At 44.6% G+C, this 17,343-nt stretch overlaps 1 protein-coding gene across 2 annotated transcripts; it reads right to left on the bottom strand.

Annotated features, from left to right (window-relative positions):
* Positions 1 to 329: 329 nt before the first annotated feature.
* On the bottom strand, positions 330 to 15,756 carry AP3M2 (adaptor related protein complex 3 subunit mu 2). Of its 2 annotated transcripts, none has more exons than XM_069966100.1 (9): positions 15,697 to 15,756; positions 6,737 to 7,053; positions 6,181 to 6,352; positions 5,922 to 6,059; positions 4,168 to 4,253; positions 2,844 to 2,977; positions 1,932 to 2,139; positions 1,703 to 1,847; positions 330 to 1,318 (listed from the first exon to the last, which is right to left on the bottom strand). In XM_069966100.1, exons 2-9 carry the CDS (start codon positions 7,007 to 7,009, stop codon positions 1,218 to 1,220), a joined length of 1,257 nt encoding a protein of 418 aa, XP_069822201.1. In that variant the 5' UTR covers positions 7,010 to 7,053; positions 15,697 to 15,756; the 3' UTR covers positions 330 to 1,217. The 2 variants fall into 2 exon arrangements, with proteins under 2 accessions (XP_069822201.1, XP_069822119.1); XM_069966018.1 differs by lacking the exon at positions 15,697 to 15,756 and adding an exon at positions 9,149 to 9,236.
* Between the last annotated feature and the right edge of the window lie 1,587 nt (positions 15,757 to 17,343).

Genomic DNA, 17,343 nt, shown 5'->3' with positions numbered 1-17,343 from the left:
GGGAGCGCACAGGGGTCTATATACTACTGGGGGAGTGCACAGGGGTCTATATACTACTGGGGGAGCAACAGGGGGGCTATATACTACTGATGTTCAGCTCGGACCTTCACCTGACAATAGATCATGATAAGTGGAACTTCACTAAAGGTTGTTGAGTACCCCTGCTATAGGTACTCATTGTGCCACCATATCCTGCTGAATATGGCTTCTTATAATTTACATTCAATGTATGGAAGATGGACAAATCTAATAAATCATCACGGTATAAGGTCTTGAATCTAAAAGACAACACACATCATGACTATAAAATAGGACAGTACAACTAGAACTCCATCCTGGGAGGAATAACTTTATTACACAAAAGAACTGGAATTGGTGAACAAGCACAGGAAGAGCCCCCCCCATTGACAATCCCACCATATAGGGATCACATAGTAGTGCTACAATTCACTATCAAGTATCAGTCCTGCGGCAAGATTCACAATTATTAGTTGCACATTCAGTCAGTGCATGCTGGGTAATGCTAGTGCAAGCCTGGTTCCGGTACTATCTTGTAAATAGGTCAAGGAGTGCAATGTACTTCAGTAGTCAGAGATTCGCAGTATAAAGTAGTCACACGTATTGGAGAACAATGAACCATGGCACACAGTCCACCATACACACTATACAGTAGCTATTACTTCTAGATATAATCTCACCTAATGTCAAGATTTATGAAGTCGGCAAGAAGAGTGGTAAAGTTTGTCCTGATACACACATTATAGAGGAAACCTATAGGCTGATATGAGGAAAAGCTTGATTTCCTTGTTCCTCAGGGGCGGGGCTAACCTAAGCTGGGCTCCTCCTCTTTAGGGACAAGAAGAGAGAACCATACATTAACCACAGTGGCTCCTGCAGGGAATGAAAATGGAAAGGACGACAAACTTCATGTTTTCCTGCCCTGTAAGGAATGGATGGTGGTTCTAGTGTGAACAAGCACCAGAAATAGGCTTGTATTTTGTTTTCGCAAGTAGCCAGTAGTCTAGAATAGGATAATGGAGGCACCTCACTTATATCTCTCATTCACACCTCTGAGGATCTAAATACCAGACACGTGCTACACAGCATCTACATACACGCACTGCAAGTCACATCTCCTCATTTACAAGAGTAGTATGTTGTAGGAGCGTCAGCCGCATCTATACAGTTCACAGGCCTCCGCAGAATCTCATCTTCTTTTATGTTCTGACCTGGAACTTGCCAGCCTTGGTCATGTATTTGATTCCTTTGAAGGGTTTGTACTTCTCGCCGTACATGTCCAACCTGTTAACCTTCAATCCTGCAGGGAGTAGAGTACGGAAAAAGAGGCATCAGAAGAATGTTGTCTGTTTACACAACAAGTACTGACTTAAAGGGGAACTCCAGAAAAAAACTGATGTCAGAAAGTTATACAGATTTGTAAACTATTTAAAAAAACAAAACAGTCTTTCAGTGCTTATCAACTTCTGTATGTTCTGCAGGAAGTGCTATTTTCTATCCAGTCTGACTCAGTGCTCTCTGCTGCCACCTCTGTCCATGAAAGGAACTGTCCAGAGCAGGAGCAAATCCTGCTCTGGACAGTTCCTGACACAGACAGAGGTGGCAGCAGAGAGCACCCTGTCAGACTGGAAACAATACCCCACTTCCTGCATTATTAGGAGTGGTAGGCTCATCCGGACTGTACCTGAGATAGCTAGCTGCTGGATCTTGAAGTTGAGGTTTAGTGTTGGATTCTCATCCGGTTTCGAGCAGCCAGCTTGGAGGATCATGGTTCCCTTTAGACTTGGTAATTTCTGAGGATTAATCTTCCCTACATCCCATGATAATAACTAAGAGGACATATGTAATGGTGAGATAACAGCACAATACTGAACATTACACCCTAATATTCATGTACAGGCTGCACTACACACCTTGGTTACTGGATCAAAGACGTAGGTGCCCTGGGATGGGGTCAATGTCATGTTGAGGACTCCTTTAGGCATCTGCCCGGTTACAGTCACACCCTCCACAGTCTTGCCCATACTCTGCTTAGGTCCTAGGGTCACCTCAAAACGTCCAGAGCTGCTTCCTTCCCGAAAACTAATCCCATGCTTCACATAGACTGGAATGGCCACCAGGCTGCAACGCAAGACCAACCATATTCCACATAATTAGTAGACTATATCATGTTTGAGCCCAAGTTGCAATGTGTTTATGTCTATTGGGCTACAACTCAACGTATAGCATGGCGAGTCATTGGTAAGGTTGTCCTGGGTTAGAAAACATGGCTGCTTCCTATTAGAAATAGCGCCACAACTGCCTGTGGGTTACGTCTGGTATTGCAGTTCAGCTTTAGTAAGGTAAATAGGGCTGAGATGCATTACCACATACAACCTGTGGATAGGTGTGGCACTGGTTTTGGATGAAGTATGCCATGTTTTCCTATTTCTGCACAATAAAGTACTGTTGACACTACTTTTTTGACCGTTAAAAAAAACGGATCCGTTAATTGGATTGCAAAAACGCAGTGTGAACCCACCCTAATAAACACTATTCATGGGAAATGCACATATACTGCTATTTCCCTCATTTTAGTAGATCAGGCAGGTTTAATTTCTCTAAAAAAAAAATGTGATGCCACGACCCAGTCTATACCTGAAGGGTCCAGCAGGGGGCGCAGTATATGTAGAAATTACATGTAAAAAAAAAAAAAATCATAGCTTTGCTAATGTAATTACATATTAAAAAAATAATTTTTTTTAATTTATTGTCTTTTAAAATGTATTGTCTTTTAAATGTATACTTTTTGCAAGAAAAGACTGAGAATCTTATTTCCTTCTTACTTCTGGGCGCTGACATGGTAGGACAAAAGTCGGAAATTCCCATCTGGAGGGATAAAGGACAAGATCCGCTCTGATTCCCAACGCTTAAAACGCACGCAAGGGTGGAAGCTGACGTCATCCAAGAGACGGGGATTCTGCAAATATCAGAGTACAGATATATTGTATATCCCTGTATAATTCCATGCGTGGCCGTCATGCATACTCCTTATACTCAGAATACTCATGCCTCCCAAGGTCCACAGATCACATACAACTTCCCTAGCTTCCTTTTTGCAGGAGAGGAGGCCACACTTTCTCTCTATTATGGTCTATGGAGGTGCTCAGCTGTTTTGGATTATGGCCACCTCTCTCCTGCATCAAGGGCCGACTACTATACATCGCCTCTCCATGCTCTGGGTCTCCTCCTGCCCTCTGATCACTTCCTGGTGCCAGGCCACAGCGTTCCCGGCCAGTGAGCTGAGCGGCCTGTCAGCTCAGAAGCTGTAGCCGTGGCTCTGGGAAGCGAGCAGAGGGCAGGAGAAAACCAGGACCGTGGAGAGGTAATATATAACAGTTTAGAGCAAGGGCTGCACGGACATCGCTAACGATGTCCGTGCAGCCCTTGGTAAACGATTATCAAGTTGCGTAATAGGCCCAGTAAACGAGCACCGAGCTAGTAGATTGGAACTCTTTACATTATTGATCGAGTCGGCGTCGGCCCGTCTAATAGGACCCTAAGGGTGGTATTACATGGGACGATTTTTTTGAGAATTAACGATAAACGATCTCAAACAGGCTCTAAGACAAACGCAAACGATCTTAATTGGTTCACTCTATTACACAAGATGATGATTGTTACTTATGGTCGTTCTTGCGCTCGTCCTTTCCTGGCTGATAGATCAGGAAACGACCAAATGACCTGTTATACCACCAAATGATGTTTGAGCAATTTATGAACGAGCAATGATGAAAATAGGTCCAGATTCTATCAAACGATCAACTATTTCTTGTTGGTCGTTTAATCGTTGAACGTTGAATCATTGATCGTCGAACGATAATCACCCCGTGTAATACGGCCCTAAGTCTACGGGACTGTTTTCTTCGCATGCACAGAGAACGGGGAGAGAAGTGCTCAGCCACAAGCTTCTCTCTCTAATTGTTTTAGCGATCACTCGGGGTCTGAACACTCTCACTTAATCCAAGACAAGGTAAATTTCAATAGACCTTTCTGAAATGTCAGTGACTAAACTTGCAGTAGTATAGGCCTCCGACCACCAAAATGCTTACACCATGTCAGGCTGCCCTAAGCTCTAATCTATATCCACCATTATATAATCTAACTTACCATAAAAGACAATGTTAGATCAGGCATCCCGCTAAGTTTTACACAGGCGTCTATCACACCCTGGATCTCAGCGGTCACTGTGCATCCTGTAATGGAGAAGGAAAATACAAACTTCAAGAGGGTCCCTAGATACCATAGTGAATAGCGATCACAGCATTAAGGTAGGTAGTCAGAGGGAGAGGGCACTTGTGTTACTCAGTGTAACTGCAGGGTGCTGGGTGGCTAAGATGACGTCCAGGGACCTAGTGATGGCCCCCAGGACAGTCATTTTACTACTCCGAGTACTTGCTAGTTGGAGGTATGGTGCACTAGGAAAAACATAGAATTATTACAATATACTGTAGAAGCAATCAAATGGTACTCAGGAGGTCGCTCACAATTTATGTAAAAAAAAAATAATATATATATATAACATATAAATCATTTTCCCCATTTTTGGTACCATTGAAGGGCAACTCCAGCAATTTTTTTTTTCTTTCAAATTAAATCGTGTCAGAAAGTTCCAGAGATTTGTAAATTACTTCTATTAAAAAAAAAAAAAAAAAATTATAATATATATATATATATATATATATACACATATATACACACACACACATACATATACACACACCGTGTTTTCCAGTGTATAAGACGACCCCCAACTTTTCCAGGTAAGACATAGATACATCCAAAATGGATACACACATGCACATATGTATAAATACTCAATGTTGAACTATTGTAATGTACATCACAAACACAGTCTCAAATCAATAATAATCCTATAAAGGGAAAAAAAGACCTTACGTGTAATAATAAACTGAAATCAATACAAAATGATTGGATGCCGCCAAACCCCGACGTACGTTTCGTCTCCTTCATCAGGGGGTCTGATGAAGGAGACGAAACGTACGTCGGGGGTTTGGCGGCATCCAGGACGGGCAGTGAACTGTGGATGGGTATGTCCTGCACCTTGCTCCATGCACCTTAGCACTTAGTCACTTTGCCATGGATGGTCCAGTTAGGTCATTATTTGGGCTTTAGAGCCATTTATCTCGGTTACATATAGTATCAGTGTATGGTTGTTTGACTATCCCCCAGTATCTTACAGCGTGTTGCAGCCTGCATTATCAGGTTACCCGGACCTGCCCACACCTGTGGTGCTGTTTTCCATGTGTGGTTTCTGAACTTTTTACTGCTATTGTTGTTACTTTTTAACCAATAAAACTTTGAACTCTAATATTTTTGTATTGATTTAAGTTTATTATTACACGTAAGGTCTTTTTTTCCCTTTATAGGATTATTACAGGTAAAACATAGAGTATGGGATATACTCGCCGTATAAGACTACCCCTCTTCCAACGCACACCAAATAAAAATTAACAAAAAACATGCAGCAAGATCTGAGCGGCAGAGAAGCAGGTACAGTAAGTAGGATACAAGGGCGGCCAGCTGGGTGAAAGAGGTGTGTGTTCCTGGGCACAGCGCCACTCTACCATATCTCTTTTTTCCATACCCTGGAAGGCTGCAGCTTACTTTGCCCCTATAATGGTCACCACATACGTCAGGGACACAGACGTTTTTTAGCTGTCCCCACCGTATGCGGCAATTGCAGATTCTCCAGTCTAGTTCTGAAGTTTGTCAGCACCCGCCTTATAAGACGACCCCTGACTTTTGAGAAGATTTTCCTGGGTTAAAAAGTAGTCTTATACGCATTAAAATACAGTACATAGTATTGCTGGCCATCACGGAGACTTCCCCAATATAGTTACCTGATTTATCAATGATGGCGTCTATCTCTTCTATTACATCAAAGTAGGCCTCGTTGTTGGTATATTTCACCCCTGTTCTCCTCCATGGAACTACAGAGAGTTGTCCTGTAGGGAGCTGGTCACCCACATTTGAGCTGCCTGAAAGCAAAAAGTTGATTAAATCCACAGTATACAAGAACCAATCTGTTAAAGGGATTGTCCACTTCTGGGCAATCATTTAACAAACCCCAAGTTTACATAGGAGCTATGAGAGTGTTACCTGTGATGGTGTTCACCACACTGCGCAGGATGGTTGGAGGTTTGATCAGCTCCTTCAGGATGTTGGACTCGGTGGCAAGTGGGAATCCATTGTCCAGCATCTCCTCAAGAACCTCATAGACCACCACAACGTTCTCTTTAATAACGGCTTCTGAGCATGAGCCAAAGTAGTCCTAGGGGATTAGTAGGAGTAAGATATATGGGGAAAACATGACATTAGGGCACTGTATGTCCTTAACCCAGGAAAATAGTCCTGGGTCTTGGCCACTAGGTGTCTCACTTCTCTGCAATCTACTGTCCAGTGCCTGTTGCTAAGAAAAATCTGTATCTCTATTAACAGCTAGATCAGGACAAATTACAAAGCAGAAAGTAGATTGTTACCCAAACTGGTGATAAGCCCGATATAGTCACTATTTACAGAACATGTCAGTATATTCTCAATACAATAGGTTGTGTAATGCAGGTCAAGCAGAAAGTAAACCTCAAGGGCCTGTGTAGCAATTTTACACTATGTGGATTAACAGGTGAGTAAATAGTCACTTCAAAGAAACCCATACCTGAAATGTGTCCACTACCCGGTGAAGGAACTCAATCGCAAACAGTGGCGGCACTTCAGTTTGGATGACGGCCACAAAAAAGATGGCATGGCGGTAAACACTGAGCAAGTAGTGGTGAGGGGTAGGGATGATCGGGGGCACGTTTTCTGCCTCCGACGCCCTTTCTTGAGCCTCAAAAAAGTAGTCACAGACAGAACGCGATACAACACTCTTCCAGTGTTTCTCCAAGAAGATGTCCCCCGAAGGGTTAATTAGGAACAGGCTGTGGATCATGGCTGGTGAGGGGCAACTACGATATTGATGATGTTCTGGGGTCCCTGCAAAGGTAATACAATAGAGTTTAACAAGATTTAGTTCACTCACATATAATTGTGCTGATAAGATCCTATTCACAACATGTTTTGCAGATACAACTGAGGTTCTCATCAGGGTGTCAACATATACCAGGGTGACTGCATTCATTTTCCAAACATATACTGGATTCAGTGTAGTCACCAGTAGACTATATTTGGTCAATTAAACTCAATGGTCCCATTGTGAGCACACTGCTGTATACCAGACATAGGTCAGCATAGTTGTTTGAGTGTTTGTTTTTTGCAGGACAACTTATACTGTACTTTTCAGTGGCATTGTTAGTCAAGACCTATAATTCATTGATTTGTTTTCATCCCTATGTGTTTTTTTTTTCTGCACCGTTTTCAGCAGGGTTTCCCCAATCAATGGGGTAGATCAGCGTTGTGGCTATGCATATGTTTTCCCATTAAAACCAATGGGATGGAGACTATGTTCGGTTTTCAGATGGATAAGGATGGAGAATATTAACAAAGAAAAACCAATATAAAATGTAACCACAAACCCTGCTACTATGTGTTATTGCCAGATAACCGGACTTTCCAGATAATCAAGTGGGATTATACTGTATATCTGTCCCTCCATGAATTGTGTAATTTACTTTCTATCTTATAATAAAAAGCCTTTGTGTGGACACAGGATCACTTGTCGTATGTAAACATCCTGGAGAGGCGTCTCTGGGGATGAATAAGGAACGGCTTATATCTGGAGATGTCCATGTCACATGACCTGGAAGACATTCTGTGACCAATGTCAGGGAATCCGGAAATATGGAATGTTACCTTATAGTAGAGGGGTGGCAAACTCAGGCCCTCCAGCTGTGGCAAAACAGCTGGAGGGCCCAGGTTATACACCTGTGCTATAGTACATCGGGATCCCGGTCTAGTTAGTGATCAGAGGGTGGAACGATAACTTACATATACATAACGTATCACATACACAAGTCGGAAATTGGGTGACCAAAATGAATAGCGCCACAAGTGCACTAAATTTATATAGCAATGGCCTCCAACCTGCTTCTCTTCAGCCGTTCCAAAACTACAACTCCCAGCATGCACTTAGGGACATACAAATGGAAAGGCAAAGGTCGGCGAGCATTGTCTTACTACATTGTTCCTTAGTCTTTAGCTGTCAGGGCATGCTGGGAGTTGTAGTTTTGCAACAGCTAGATAACCACAGATAGCAGAACACGGTCTTGTAGCATTACCCCTGTCTTTGACTGTAAGGGCATGCTGGGAGTTGTAGTTTAGCAATAGCTCCAGGTTGGGGATTCCGCTCTTGTTTTATTATTCCCTTGTCTTTGGCTGTAAGGGCATGCTGGGAGTTGTAGTTTAGCAATAGCTGCAGGTTGAGGATCCCTCTCTTGTTATATTATTGTCTTGTCTTTGGCTGTAAGGGCATGCTGGGAGTTGTAGTTTAGCAATAGCTGCAGGTTGGGGATCCCTCTCTTGTTGTATTATTCCCTTGTCTTTGGCTGTAAGGGCATGCTGGGAGTTGTAGTTTAGCAGCAGCCAGAGAGCAACAAGTATAAGACCACTGTTATAGAGGAACAAACCATCACTGTTGGACTACTCCGCTCCAGATAGGGCCGTTATTATGATTCCTTTAAAAAAAAATACTGTATATACACACATGTATTATTATATTTTAACCCCTTTTTGCATTGAATTTTTTTAGAAAATCCCACAAGCCTTTGCAGCTCTTTTAGATTCTAAATCCCGACCTACAATTCCATACTCTCTATAGGGCCTTTGTGTGACTACATAATGACCAGATGGCACGGAGAGGCCAGAAGGTCAAGCAGTCCCCCCCATAGTAGTCCCTGATCCGCACTCACTATATGGCTGCATCTCTATACATTTGCCCCATATTGCTTGGGGTACTCACAGAGGATCTAATATGATGCAGCTACATAGGGGTAGGGAGCAGTATGGGGTTAGTATTAGCAAGCCTATCACTACCCAACCCCCCTTCTCACTCAGCTTCGGAACTCTGCAAGGTGCAATGATCCTGATGCACTGGGTGGGGAATATTTTGGGGGAAGGATATGGAGGGTCCTACCTTACACAGGTCTCCGCCACATTGGATCCAATGTCAGGCTCATTGAGTGCAGCTCCTTCCTCTGTATCATATGATGCTTCCTCCCCTCTGGCAGCTCAGCTGACTCCCTCCTCCTCCTCCTCCTCCCACAGTAGCAGCAGCATTATGTGCACAGGGGAGGAGACTGCCTGGCTGCAAGGAGATGTAGCAGTGCTGAGCCTGTGTCATGCTTGCTGCTGTTTCTCCATGTCCGCACGTTGCGTCAGTGCATTTCCTTATAACGGATGCAAAGGCTAAGAGGGCGGCACGAAAAAAAATAGACATTTATGTAATGAATCGACTTATCAGATACGTAAATAAAAGTTGGCTTGGTCTCTGTTCACATCTGGCTTATTATTTCTCTCATGGTTAAGTTAGAAAATCAAAAATTATACATTGCTGGATTTGTGGTACGAAGGACACCATGGATTTATAATGGAACTTATCAGGATTCGCTGTTTCACTCAGTTTTAAAAGGAAAAATAATATTGCATCCCGCTCTGTTCTTTCAATGAATGAATCTGCATTGAGAACATGTAAAGCAGACGTGAGCGGAGAATAATCGTCATTTTCAGAAACCCTTTTAGGAAATGGTGATATTGGTTTCCTCTGTTCAGGACACTCCCCACCAGAAAGCAACTGTAAAGATGTCCTCTTACTCTGGAGGACCCCGCATATATATGCGCTACACAGATTAGATTCAGTGGAACTGTTGTACTTTGCAATGACAGGCTGAATGTTTTCATAAAGTACACTGCGAAACCAGAAAAAAATTCAAAGTGTGGTGAAATTGAAAAAAAAAAACGCATTTCTTTTATTTGGGGGTTTTCTGTTTTTACGCCGTTCGCCCTGGGGTAAAACTGACTTGTTATATATGTTCCTCAAGTCGTTACGATTACGACGATATGTAACATGTATAACTTTCATTGTATCTGATGACCGGTAAAAAATTCAAACCATTGTTAACATAAATATGTTCCTTAAAATCGCTCCATTCCCAGGCTTATAGCGCTTTTATCCTTTGGTCTATGGCGCAGTGTGAGGTGTAATTTTTGCACCATGATGTTTACTTTCTATCGGTATCTTGATTGCGCATATACGACTTTTTGATCGCTTTTTATTACAATTTTCCTGGATTTGATGCGACAAAAAATGCGCAATTTTGCACTTTGGGATTTTTTGGAGCTTACGCCATTTACCGTGCGAAATCGGGAATGGGATACATTAATAGTGTGGGCGATTACGCACGCGGCGATAGCAAACATGTTTATTTATTTATTTGTTTATTTTTATTTATAACATGGGAAAAGGGGGTGATTCAGACTTTTATTAGGGGAGGGGGCTTTTTACTAATAGTAACACTTTTGTTTGTACTTTTACACTTATACTAGAAGCCCCCCTGGGGTTAGGGTTATTCCCCCCTGGGGTTAGGGTTATTCCCCCCTGGGGGACTTCTAGTATAAGTGCACTGATCTCTCATTGAGATCTGTGCTGCATAGATATGCAGCACAGATCCATGAGATAGGCACATCGATTGCTTCCGGCTGCTGCAGCCGGAAGCAGTTGAGTGCCGAGCCGGGATCAGCGCCATTACGGCGCTGACCCCAGAAGGGGTAGGATGTGTGGATCGCTCCTCCGGGACAACGTCCCGGAGGAGAGATCCTCCCCACTAGACACCAGGAAACGGCTGCATTCGGTAATCGGATGCAGCTGTCAACCTTGACAGCTGCATCTGATTACTGTATTAGCGGGCACGGCGATCGGACCGTGCCCGCTAATACCCGCGGTCCCAGGCTACGAGCGGCACCCGGGACCGCGGCAGTTCAGAGCGCGGCCCCGCTCTGAACGCGCGGAGGCGGCCCTGGACGTACAGGTACGTCCAGGGTCGCCTAGGGGTTAAAGGGGTTGCCCACTTTATAGTAAAATAGTTCAGTTTACAGTATTAGTAAGTGTACTCACTGTATATACTGACAGCAGCTGTGTACTTCATAGAGCTAAAATCAGACTCCCCTCCTCCAGGCTGGGCTGCCCTGCTCTGTGGTGTTTCTGTCCATAAGATGGCCGACATGGAGGAACATGTGACCATGCCCCGCCCCCAGTGTCAAAACTGAGCCTGTATATGTCTATGGAGGACACAGGGGACAGGGCATGGTCACATGCTCTTCCATGTCGGCCATTCTGCTAGAGCCTATTACATGGCTCACCTATCGTGCAGCCTATAGTTAACAATGTCCAGGCAGCCCTTTCTTTATATATTAAATATTAAACATATATACTTACCTGTCCTCGCTCCCTGTTGTCCTCTTGCCTCTTCCCAGGTGACCAAAGCCGCCTCTTAATCTTCTTCTCGCATCTCTGAAGTGACAGGCGGCACTGCCAATTGTTGACCTAGACAGGACAGTCCCGCGGCCTGTCACTTTCTAGACGCTTCAGCACCATCTCAACTGGGAAGAGACAAGAGGACACCGGGAAGCCTGGGCAGGTAAGTACATATGTTTATTAGTTACTATATACTTTCATCAGCCGCCAACCACACACCTTCTATTAAACGGAGCAACACGCTGTCAGCGGCCAATTATTTTTTAACATTTGTAAGACAACGATCAGCAGATCATCAGATCCTTAGCCGATCGTTGTCTTTATTGCACAGGATGATATCGGGCCTCATTGGGCAGATAATCGCCACATGTAATAGGGCCCTTACACTGGGGAGAAGGTGTACATGTGTTTCTTAGCTTCACCCCAGGACCTTCAAGGACTTCAGAATAGACATAGTTTATAAAGATGAAAAAAAGACAGCCATCCATCCAGTTCAGACTATCACCCTGCAAGGCTGATATAGAGAAAGGCAAAACAAAACACAGGTTAGGCAGGTAGAAGCCAATTTTTCAATATCATAACTCAAATTAGACCTGAAATGTATCCAGGCCCCTTTTGAACTCTTCCAGTTTCATAGTCTCACTGCTGTTACAGTAAAGAATCTTCTTCAAACATTTTTCTCTAGACCAAGTGGCTGCCAAACTACCAGTCTTCAAGGGACCTGGACCCTGGAATTCCAAGTGGAACAGGTACAGGTGTAACGGACAGATTCTGGCACTTATAGAGATGACTTTTACTGAAAATGCAATACAGCTGAAACAGCACAGGACTTGACAGATGCAGGTGACAGTAGTGCATGAGGTAGTGACTAGAAGGAGTAGAGAGTAGAAGCAGAGGTGAAGCTTATCTTAGGGAAGATAGAGTGACCGTCTTGGGGGCCTTGTCCAAGGCAGTAGTGTACTCTGCCGGGATAAGTGTGAAGAATAGTGTGAAGCACTATTGTCGACCGGTCACTTGCCAGATGTTACTGTGTGTGACGCCACTACTGTGGTGGTTGGTTGGAGTGTAGCTCAGCCGGATGGTAGGTTGTCATGATGCCAGTGCCAGGTGGGCACACAGGAGGGCTGCCTATACCCTTTCCCCTGTGGTCGGGGGGTGAGAGGGTCCCTTGGGTACTTATTATGGTGGTCCGGAGTGGGGTTGTGACCTACCCAGACTATTGGAAGATGACCCAAGGATGGGGTAATGACTGTGTTACCATCAATAAAATCTTCTTTACTTCAAGAATACTTTGTACAGTAGCAGATAATAGACTTCTGACTTGACTAGACTAAATCTGCGTTAAGATGTTTTGGAGCAGAAGAGCTGTGCTGACTTGGTTGCGTGCTGAGAAGTAGAGTGAGTTTAGTGCAGTAGAGAGGAGTTTGTGCTGAGAGTTCAGAGTAGTAGAGAGGAGTTTGTACTGAGGGTCCCAACCCAGAGTAGAAATGTGCTCTGACGGACTTTTAGAAGAAGAGGAAGTAGAATACTGAAGACCTGGAAATAGAAGAATACTTTTGCCCGTTTTTCGACCTTTGTTGTTGCCCTAGAGTGTTGGGTTGAGCAGAGTGGCCAAGTTTACCTGGTTACAGCTACGATGCGAGATAGAGTATGTAGACTTGTATCAACTTTGCTCTATCCGGATCAGTTCCTCTAGTTTCAGGATACTGTCCTGCTCTTTTAGAAATGTTCACGGCATGGGTTGGGGTGATCTCTGACTCGTCCTCTCCTTTAGTGATTTAACAGAAGTGCTGCTTTCAAGAAACTGGTGTCTGCGTCTCCCATGTGCGTTCGTCCACTAACACACTCCAGACTAGACTACACTGGATACTGACTAGGTGGGGCCCAGCTGGACTACAGAAGGGACCATCTTATCTTGTGTCCTCTCTTCTCCAAGACTTAGGCAAGACTCCCTAAGTGCAGGCGTGCCTTTCCTCTCCCCATGTGGCAACTTCCTACAGGAGGTATAATGTCCCCCCTGTGAGTGGTAGAGAAGAAAGTGCAAAAGATGAAAAGGAGCAGAGATAGGTGGAGAAGAGAAGAGAGCTCTTATTGGTGCGCAGATTACAACAAGCAATAACCCCTTGTTCACTACAGCTGTGCAATACACAAGTGCATATATGAATAACAGTGACATCTAGTGGTAAAACTTAGGTACTACTTTATTACCATGTTAACGGACAAGTCCGGCGAAAATTTTTATTAAAATATTGTATTACCTCCCAAAATTTATACAAATCACCAATACACACTTATAACGGGAAATGCTTATAAAGTGCTTTTTGCCCTGCACTTACTACTGCATCAAGGCTTAACTTTCTGGATAACATGGTGATGTCACTTCCTGGATAACATGGTGATGTCACGACCCAACTCCCAGAGCTGTGCGGGCTGTGGCTGCTGGAGAGGATGATGGCAGGGGGACACTGAGGGACACAGGGCACTGGAGGGACACTAAGCATCCCTCTGCCATCATCCTCTCCAGCAGCCACAGCCCGCACAGCTCTGGGAGTCGGGTTTTGACATCACCATGTTATCCAGGAAGTGACATCACCATGTTATCCAGGAAGTGAGGCCTTGATGCAGTAGTAAGTGCAGGGAAAATGCACCTTATGTGCACTTCCTGTAATAAGTGTATATAGGGGATTTGTATAACTTTTGGGGGCGAATACAATACTTTAATAAAAATTTTCTCCAGACTTTTCCTTTAACTTGAGGTACAGGCTTTTGCAAGGGGTGTATAAAGCAGGTGGGACACCGCAGAGGTGCATCCACCTGGGGTAGAGGCCATGCCACCGGGGACACAGTGTTAGCGGCGGAATTGCAGCCATGGGAATTTGCAGGAGGCGCCGCTGTCCAGCAAGACAAGATACCAACTATGTCTACCAACGCTTTGGCCGTAGCCATCACCACATGCTGCTCTCCTTCTGCCATCTTGCAAGCATGTAAGGAGACTTGGGTACATCCAGTAGGCATAGACAAGCAAGAATAGTGTAAGTCTATGGGAGCAGGCTCTGACAAGATGGCCGTTCCTTGTCAGCAGACATGTGCAGCAGACTCAGGGGCTCCAATAAAAGCACTGTAGAGTTCTACCTGCGGGTGGCAATGAGGCATAGGTTGCAGCTTATGTCAGGAACACTGTACTTTCTCTTACAAATAGACACTTAAAGGGGTTATCCAGCGCTACAAAAACATGGCCACTTTCCCCCTACTGTTGTCTTCAGTTTGGGTGGGGTTTTGAAACTCAGTTCCATTGAAGTAAATGGAGCTTAATTGCAAACTGCACCTGAACTGGAGACAACAGTAGGGGGAAAAGTGGCCATGTTTTTGTAGTGCTGGATAACCCCTTTAAGGGAAGTGAGACACCAAGTGGTGAAAGTGCAAAACGACAGCTTCATCCCCTTTGTGTGACACTTGACAGAGTTACCATTTACCCAGGTGACAAAAAACTTAGTGAACCACCGGTATAGGGACACTACAAATGCAGGAGGTGTGTACAAGCTCAGTCACTGTATGACACCTGGCGTGCGCTCCCTCTGCCCAGCAGGAGTGGTCTGTGATTGCTTCTGCAGGGAGCGGTGGTATAAATTCTGCCAGAGGCACGGGGGACATTTTATAGTCTCCATAGCAACTTCACAGTCGTTTTTTGTCCAGTCCTGCATATATGTCATGTTTATGTGTTTAGACCTAAAACAAAGGGAGCGGATGAATAGCTATGACGTAACATAATGGACAGCAACAGCTGCTCAGATACAGCCGGCCATAAAATGGAGATCGCTTTACTGCCAAACACTCCTATGGCCAACAGCCATACTTCTAGACTTCCTCATGTTTATTGCCGTGATGGGGAGATGGGGATAAATAGATGCCTGCTCCCCCCAATTGCAGACACCAGGAGACACTTAAAGGGGTATTCCCATCTCAACTAATATAGTTATACTTGTAGGGCTCTTCATGTTATATATTTTTGCAAATACATTTATTTAGCTAACTTGTCTCTGTCTCCTGATATGCTGCTCTTTTCCTCCCATTGTTGACAGCTCATTGTCTCTAAAAACAGTGGGATGGCTGTAGTATCTATGTATCTATATAGCTATAGTATACATATTTATGTATATTATACAGTATATACTGTGGTGACCCTCGATGTGCACGTACGGCCGGTCACTTGCCAGATGGTTAAGCGTGACGCCAGTCCAGTGGTGGTTGGCCGAGATATAGCCTTGCCCAGAGATGGCAGTATGTCGTGACGCCAGTGTCGGTTGGGCACACAGGTATGGTGGCACACCTGGTTTTATTTTAGTGGGCTGGCTATACCTTGTTCCCCTGTGGTCAGTGACCTGCCAGGTTGTTGTGGGGTCCCTTGGGTACTTATCATGGTGGTCCGGAGTGGAGTAGTGACCCACCCAGACTATTGGCACTGCCACCCACAGAAAGGAGAGATGACCCAGAGAGTATGTGTGTGCTGTGTCAGTGTTTGACGAGGAATCACAGAGTCTCTTTAGCATAAATATAATCTTGTTTACTCTAAAGATACTCAAGGTAGACAGTAGATCATACAGCCTACCAGAAGGAGTGGTACAGTCGTGCTGACTTAGTTACGTGCTGAGAGGTAGAAGAGAGTGTGATGCCCGGGCCCCTAGGGGCCACTCCGCTGATGGGTGTTGTTTCTGGCAGGAACCGGGGCAGCTGCTGAACAGAGGATTGTCACGGTTTTGGCACGAGGGCAACACAGCTGGAAACCGGGCTCCTGACCGAGCGGAGACTAGGCATGCGATTCTTCGTTGTCCTTAGTCAGGGCACCAATTATCACACCAATGCCAAGGTTCAGAAACAACGGTAGTTGTATATTTATTGTAACGGGGGTAATTGGTAGCAACAGTCTCTCCGGATGCAACCGGGTATAAGGCAGAGTAATGGGTAATGCTGCAATAGGCTGTGATGATAGCATGCTGAATGATGGGAGTAGTAGTGATACTGAGGATAAGATGCTGGGTGAAATGAAACTGAAATGAATACTTACTGTTGATGATTAGAGAAGATGATGAGAGGAATGACTGAAAAACGGCACCCAGATCTGGAGAATAGATGAGAATCTTGAGGGCTTGAGAATAGAACACAGCCAGGAATACTTCTGGTAATGCTGCAGCAGATACCGCAGGGTTGCGGCCTTGTGACACAGGAGCAGCAGCAACACACAACAACAACAACAACAACACCACCACACTATCCCCCCTGTGGTAGGAGATAGACTGAGGTAGAACAGGAAGTCACATGGTATTCCCCAGCCAAAGGTCGATGGCCATTGGAGTTACCATGGAAGCAGGGGCAGTCACGTGACATCCAGCCATTGCATCATCACACCATTAGGCATATACAGTGAAATATACATGAGAAGTACCATACTTGAACACTGGGGGGCAACATAATATCCTTAGGCACTGATAACTGAATATGCATACAAGAAATGAATGAAATAGCAGATCTGAATAATGCAGGGGGTGACATAACACACACAGTTTGCAGTGAACCATAGCTTTCCAGAACAGGACTAGTTATAATAAAAGTGTGAGGATAGAACTGCAGACCAAAGGGCCTGTTCTGGGACACTGCAAGAGGATCAAAAGAGTAGAGAGGAGGATGTTAGGAGAGTTCCAAACCAAGTAGTACTGTGCTCTGACGGAACTTCAGAGGTATAAATAGAAGAATACTTAAGAGTAGGGAGAATACTTGTGCCTGTGTTTTGGCTCTTTGGTCTTTGCACCACCTTTTGCCCACCAGTTTTGAGTGACCCATCCAAGAGGGTGACACAAGCCCCA

The sequence above is a fragment of the Dendropsophus ebraccatus genome, chromosome 1, assembly GCF_027789765.1.
Source record: "Dendropsophus ebraccatus isolate aDenEbr1 chromosome 1, aDenEbr1.pat, whole genome shotgun sequence".
NCBI classification, from domain to species: domain Eukaryota; kingdom Metazoa; phylum Chordata; class Amphibia; order Anura; family Hylidae; genus Dendropsophus; species Dendropsophus ebraccatus.
The sequence above is the reverse complement of the archived record's forward strand: the minus strand, read 5'-3'. Positions and strand labels throughout refer to the sequence as shown.

Coding starts and splice junctions, on each gene's coding strand:
- AP3M2 (XM_069966100.1), bottom strand. CDS start 7,009: ATGATCCACAGCCTGTTCCTAATTAACCCTTCGGGGGACATCTTCTTG. Junction 6,353..6,736: donor GGGTAGTGGACACATTTCAG/GTATGGGTTTCT, acceptor CTAATCCCCTAG/GACTACTTTGGCTCATGCTC. Junction 2,140..2,843: donor TACCATGTCAGCGCCCAGAA/GTAAGAAGGAAA, acceptor CTTGCGTTGCAG/CCTGGTGGCCATTCCAGTCT.